The sequence below is a fragment of the Dipteris shenzhenensis genome, unplaced genomic scaffold (genome assembly GCF_047967505.1).
Source record: "Dipteris shenzhenensis isolate YYH24624 ecotype China unplaced genomic scaffold, Dip_SZ_1.0 scaf0110, whole genome shotgun sequence".
NCBI classification, from domain to species: Eukaryota; Viridiplantae; Streptophyta; class Polypodiopsida; order Gleicheniales; family Dipteridaceae; genus Dipteris; species Dipteris shenzhenensis.
Window position 1 is genome coordinate 29,094 of NW_028239416.1, and position 6,948 is coordinate 36,041.

The following is a 6,948-nucleotide window of genomic DNA, read 5'->3' on the forward strand; positions in this document are numbered from 1 at the left end:
AGATCAAAACCTTTTCAAGCAGTTCTGACATTTCACCTACGATGAAATGCCATCCCTATATAAGAAGGCCTCTCATGGCCTAAAGTTTCAGATTTCTTCAACACTGGAAGAATAAATAATAGAAAATAATCTATAGAACTCAAAATGCATTCTTCGATTATTTTCCACAATCTTATTCGTCTTTACCAACATCTCCTCAGCTTATATCAACCGACCGGAAGCGAGGACTAGGTCTATATACCAAATCAGCAATATCCTGGTGACGATTTATATTGCTGAACAACAATGCGGGTCTAGATTGGTACTACAACTATGGAACACACCCCGTACAAATATATAGCCAAGCTGGATGGAACTTTGTCCCCATGCTTTGGGGAGTGCCTTCAACAACTGGAGCTTTTGTACAGAGCGTAAAAAACCTACAAAGCCAGGGCTACCAAATTACCATGTGCTCGGTTTCAATGAACCTGATGGAACCCGCGACACTGGAGGAAGTGCCATCTCACCGACGTAGGAGCTCAAGTCTGGATCAACGAGATCGAGCCGCTTCGCCAATTAGGAATCAAGCTCGGTGCACCCGTGACAAGGGGTAATCAGGATGGCATCAACTGGCTTTTGGCATTTGTCAATAGCTGTCAAGGTCGATGCACTCTGGACTTTATCCCCATACACTTTTATGGGGATTTTGTATCTCTAGCTAGCTATGTTGGACAAGTATATGCCACGTTCGGGCAGAAGCCGTTTGTGGGTCACAGATTCGCATTCCCATATGCCTCACTGGGTGCAACACAACAAATGGCCGCTCAGAGTGTGGACTGGTTTGATTCACTAAAGTAAGTTGCTCCGTTCTCAATAAGTCAATCACTAATCGTTTACTAGTTGGATAGAGAGGTATTCCTACTTCGGCTCGTTCAGATCGTTTGTGTCAAATGTTGGACCCAATGTCGCGATGTTGACCGCAAATGGTCAACTGACAGATATTGGAGCTTGGTATCTTGGTGAGCAAGCTACTGGGGCTATACCAACATCGAAGGCGTTGAAAGGTAGAGGTTTAAGCATTGTGTGGATAAGCTCGATTATGTCTTCCGCATTTAATTGGCTGTGGTAGATATCAAATAGAGCAGACAACTGACATTACACAACGAAACTATGTAGTCAAAATGGATGACAAGATCTATATTCGCGTATTTCCGTAGAGATGACATGCGAAGATCCATTGTGAAAGTTGCGTTATATTATAAATAGTGTACATTACATCGATGATTTCCATCAACTCATATAAACACAATGAAACAGTCACCATTATATTTCAAGTTGTGCATTATCCACCCAATGAGATCCACCTCCACATCTCCAACCTCGTCCTTGCCTATACCACTTATATCCCATAGGACAAACACCCATAGCTCTTAATTTTTGTCTAACAGCTTGCTCTTTGCGACGTTCTTGCTCAGCAGCTTCACGCTGTTGCTTGACTTTGTCTAATTCTCGTCGAATCTGCTCGTTTTTCAGACGCTCTGCTTCATGCTTTCGCTTGGCTTCATCGATTTTGGCTTGGAGATCTTTGGTCTTTGGTTTTCCCACTTCATCAACCATGTTCTCTGCATTCGACATACTGTTTGGGGTGCTGAGACCTTGTTCGTCGTTGGGTTTTGCCTGTGCATTTTCAGATTGCTTAGCTTGTTCTTGTCTTTCTTCCTTCTTCTAGAGATATGATGCGTTTATCAGCTTCTACTTGATCACGTTGCCCATCTTCGAGCGCAGTTTGCAAAGATTTTTGCCTTTGCTGTAGGTCTGTCAGCTGTTGTTCGCGTTTGCGAGCGTCTGCTTTTGCTGCTTCAAGCAACTGCCAGATCTGGTCGCTAACACCCAGATCCCCTCTCTTCACAAACTTTTTGGGGGCTAGTGGTGCACTCTGACTGTTCAGGAACTTTATCATGGCTCTTGGGTGTATTCTTGATATTTGACGTGGCAGAGGAGGATGATGCAGTGTTGGTATCAATGCTGGTTTTCGGTGGCTGGTCTGTAGCCAAAGCTGTTTTGGGACTTCTTTCAGGCAAAGGTCGTAGAGAATTTGCAGTTGATTTGGCTCTTGTTTCTCGTTCTTTGATCATATTGTCAATGATCTCGAGCACGATACTTTCCAAGCCTGCTGCTCGTTTGACTTTGGTCTGATGAGTCTGTTGAAAATCGACTTAGCTAGGCTTAACACATCCTCCCATTTCCCAATTAGGCATATTCTTCAAAACTTGGAATCGATCGAATAGCTCTTTTTCAAAGATATCCGATGGCGACTCAAGTTGAGTCAAGTCAACGACCAATTTAGACTTTGCGGAAGCTCTTTTGACTTTGTCCTGTACAGATTTGATCAATAGTTCCAAGCATTCGTCAGGGTCTAGAAGCCTAAAGTTCAGAGATTCAGGAAATCGACTGGTTAGACCAGGATTCATATTCATCAACGATTGATATCGTCCTCGTAACCAGCTAAGATGACGATGAGTTTTCCTTTAAATTGAGGCTTCGTAAGGCAATCAACAACTTCATCTAATGCTTCTTTGGCAAATGGACCATTTAACAAGCGATATGCTTCATCGATAAATAACACCTTTCCAAGAGCTTTTTCAATCAGGCTTTGAGTTTTTGGCCCAGTATGACCAATATATTGCCCAATCATATCTGTGGTAGAGCATTCAACTACTTCTGCTACTCGTAACAGACCAAGTCCCTGAAATATTTTGCCCATTTTTTGGGCTGTAGTAGTCTTGCCTGTGCCAGGGGGTCCTCGAAAAGGAAATTAAAGGGCATGCCTTCTTTCAAATCCATATCTAAAGATTTAAGCTGTTGAGCCGTTTCTTGGTAACCTTTCAATTGTGCAATAATCTCATCAAACCCAATGTCGCCTCGGAATAACAGATCGATATCAATCTCATTGAGACTATTATGATCTGGATCAAAATCTATTGGTAAAAGTAGATCTGGGTTTACTACCATTTTGATGCTAGAGAGCCTTTTTTGTTGGGCATCAATAGCTCGTGCCATCAAGATGTGACTTCACCAGCATTTCCAAAGTTTGGTTTGTTTCTTTCTCGATCCCAGAAAATTCATAGCCACTTGCAACCCAGTTCAGTTGTCTCGAATCCTCTAGCCTTGAGTTGTGCTTTCAGAATAGTTTCAAGTTCTTCATTTGTGAAATCTTCAAAGATAAAAGCAGAACTCATTGGAAATCTTCGAGCTAAACCTGGATTAACATTTTGAAACATTGACTCCATTTGGTCCTTGTAGCCTAATAGCAAAACGCATCTATCTTCTCCAGGCGTACTTTGAATTTCAGCCACGATGGTGTCAATAACTGCCAATCTGAAAATGTCTGGATTTGAGTGAGATGATTTGGATGAACTTGCCAGCATATATGCTTCATCAATGACAAGAACTTTACCTTCAGTTGCTTTGAGAATGGATTTAGTTTGCGCTTCTGAGCCACCTATCACATTTCCAACAAAGTCCGATGGATTTTTGACGACAACTAATGAAAGTTAGAGGAAGAACTTATACGTGACTGTGTAAACTTACCTTCTCCATTTGAAAAGCATTCCCAATTCCACCAAAATTTCACCATATAGCTTTGCAACAGTTGTTTTACCAGTACCTGGAGAACCAACAAAGACTCGATTCAAAGTATAATCCATGATTGGTTTTTCTTCAATTTCACGAATATAGTTTGTTTGAAGTCGATCAATCAGTATTTGGACATCATTCTTAACCGAATTCAAGCCAGTCAACTTTTTCAATTTCTCCCAAGGAACGCAATCTTTCGACGCATCTTTCGGTTCAGGGCCAATCATATCTTGCTTGACAAGTGTAAACAAGTCTGGAGTTTCGCCTGCCCTTTTGGCCTTTACAATACGAGAACTTTGGCGGTCGAAAATCATGGAACAAACATTTTCAACTGCTCTAGCATTACCAAATCCATCTCTTCCCCTACCTCTCCCAATTCTAGCTGCCACGATACGAGCATACAATCCAGCTGCACCATCTTCAAAAGTGATTGGAGTGGGAAATCTTTGACTAGCTTTTTGTACAAAGATTTGTAAAAGTTCTTGATCGTCATAATCTTTAAACTTTAATGTTTCTGGGAAACGACTTGGAAGGCCAGGATTATGAGAGAAAAACTTTTCCATTTCTCTGTTATATCCAGCTAGAATAAACACTAGTTTTCCAGTCAAATTTTCAACTTCTGCCAAAATGAAATCGAGCACAGAAGATGCACCCGCGTTAGACATGCTCACAAGTTGATAAGCTTCGTCAATGAATATCACACCACCACCTTTCAATAGTGCATCATCAATAATTTTCTGACATCCAGTAATGCCACTATTGTTCAACTTGGATCCAGTTGTCTCCTCGAAATGATTGCCAGGAATAAGACTCAGTGAAGTTAATAATTTGGCATATAAACGAGCCACAGTCGTTTTTCCAGTACCAGGATTTCCTAAGAAAGCGGCACCAAATCTTCTGGTTTTCATATTAGCACCTTGTAAAAGAGCAAGTTCAACTGAATCTTTGATATCAAGAAACTTTTGCTTGATTTCATCAAGTCCAATCATACCCATGATTTTGTCTATAGCCTCATTTTTATGTGCACCATTCTTCTTGAGAAACTCCCATTCAGCTTTAGGACCAGTAAATGGAGCATTTGAAGAGTCCGTTGAGCTCTTTGACGAGTCTTGATGGGCTGAAGATGTTGCTGCTGCTGCTGAGTTAGAAGATTCAGGATCTGCTTGGTTACTGTTCCGGTTGAGTCTGCGCAGTCTGTCCAATTGTGCCATTTCTTGTGCAAGTAAGTTTTGGTGTTGCTGCTCAGCATCTCTGTTATCTCTGATTCTCTCCTCGTGCTCTGTTCAAGTTTAATCTCAACAAGTTCTTGTATGTATCGCTGCTCATTTTCCAGGCGGACTTGTTCTAGATCCCTCTCAATCTTTAATCGTCGTAATCTTGCTTTCTCTTCGGCAACGCACTTGTCACAGACTGCATTTGTTGTATAACAGCGTCGAGTATATTCATGGCCTTTGGAACATTTCTCCTTGACATATTCAGAACAAATCATTTTGGAATGATCATAGATTTGATGACAAGATGAAGGGCATGTGTGAATTCCACACACTAATAATGCTCCACATGGTTCTGCACATCCTCCTTCTGGACAGTGGATTTCAAAATCAGTAGGAGTTTTCAAGAGAGCTTGTTTATGTGGATGTTGGGCGCATTGTACTGGAAGACCATCATAGATATGGTTATGCTCAATCATAAAGTTTAAAAATGGTTCCCATGTTTGTTGACCTTTCTTGCTAATGGTAAACGTTTTAGCATTCCCTACAAGTATTAGGCAGATACGAGCACGAGAAAGTGCAACATTCAAACGCTCTGGTGCTGCCATAAAACCAATATCCCCATCACTATTGCTTCGAGTAAGAGACAAGATCACAAAGTCAGCTTCTTCGCCTTGATAATTATCAATTGTGGCAAGCTTGATAGGTCGCTTACGAATATCAGCACTCGCTTGCGACATCAAACCTGCTTTTACCAGGTCATAAGAATCCATGTCATTCAAAACTGGGTCATTTTCGATCTGGATTAAATCTCTAAGTTTTCGTAATTGTCCAAGATAAGGAGTAAGTATGACAAGCTTGTCAGTACCAACGCCTTGTTGGCCGAGATATTTGACAATTTTGAGAACCATATCTGCCTCGTAACGGTTCCATTTAGAACTAGTTGCTCCGGCATCACGCTTTTCACTAATAGCTTCATCAATTAATTCTGGATGATCATGATTGACGAAAATGACGCGGTCTCTCAAACCTCTTGGTTCTGATCGATTCAATGTTTCTGGTGCATCTTCTAAAGCGTTGTATGTTAAATGACGGACCAATTTGGATATTTCTGGTGCCATTCGATGTTGTTTGCTGAGAGTAGTATGGGGTAGTCCAGCTAAAATCAATCTTTCAAACAAAGATCGGTTAAGATCAAACCCATTCCCTTTTTCTATTGTAAGAGCATAATTGTTGACTTTTGGTCTCAACTGTTTATGATCTCCAATAAGAATCAACCTTTGAGTATTTTCAGAAAGAGCCGTTACGACGTGAGACTCCAATATCTCACCAGCTTCTTCCACAAGAACAACACCAGGTAACGCATTTTGAATAGAACTGAACCATTTAGCTGGCGCCAGTAGTGGTAGCGCCTATTATTCGTTTTGATTTAATAAGTTCTACAACTCTTTCACTTCTTATATCTTCCCATTTTCGGTGAAATTCGTTAAAAGTGCTGATTGATGTAGTCAATTGATGAACTTTATCTCTGGTTATCTCCTCAATCCAAGCTTGGAGTAGCAGCTTTCGTTCATCAATCGTGCAAGTCCAAACTTTTGGGTGATCATGTAATCTCTGAGGAAAGACTCCAGGTCCATCTCCACGTTGCCATAATTTGAATAAATAATCTGGTTCCATGTCCTTACCTGCTCTTCCAACCTGACGCATTCCATCATCTTGTTCAGGAATTTGAAAGGCAAAGAAGTAATCTTCAAGTCCTTCAGAAAATTCGAGAAAATCCAATATTTCTTGAAAAGTACATCGATTTTTGAGAATAGATGTTGAATATATTTTCGAGGTCTCCCTTTGTAGTCTCCATTTCAGCCCCTAACTTGTCTAAATGAGCCCATGTTTCGCGGTTAGTTTGAGATTTAAAGCTTCCTAATTGTTTGTTCACATTCAATTCAGCTGTTCTGTCACTAGATTTTGATCCAATTCGAATCATATCCTGCTGATCAATACCAATATCCATCAGTTGCTCAAGAAATTGATCAAGGGCGTGATTCGTGTAAGCAAGAACTAGAATCCTTTGATCGGAATATTCCCAAAAAGCTTTGGCGATAAGAGCACCTATGAAAGATTA

At 40.8% G+C, this 6,948-nt stretch overlaps 1 protein-coding gene across 1 annotated transcript; it reads right to left on the reverse strand.

Annotated features, from left to right (window-relative positions):
* Positions 1 to 3,101: 3,101 nt before the first annotated feature.
* Positions 3,102 to 6,837, reverse strand: LOC147879037 (uncharacterized). The gene is made up of 6 exons (XM_087372351.1): positions 6,763 to 6,837; positions 6,512 to 6,613; positions 5,358 to 6,238; positions 5,016 to 5,080; positions 3,647 to 4,894; positions 3,102 to 3,523 (listed from the first exon to the last, which is right to left on the reverse strand). The coding sequence occupies exons 1-6, from the start codon at positions 6,835 to 6,837 to the stop codon at positions 3,102 to 3,104; spliced, it is 2,793 nt and encodes a 930-aa protein (XP_087228477.1).
* Between the last annotated feature and the right edge of the window lie 111 nt (positions 6,838 to 6,948).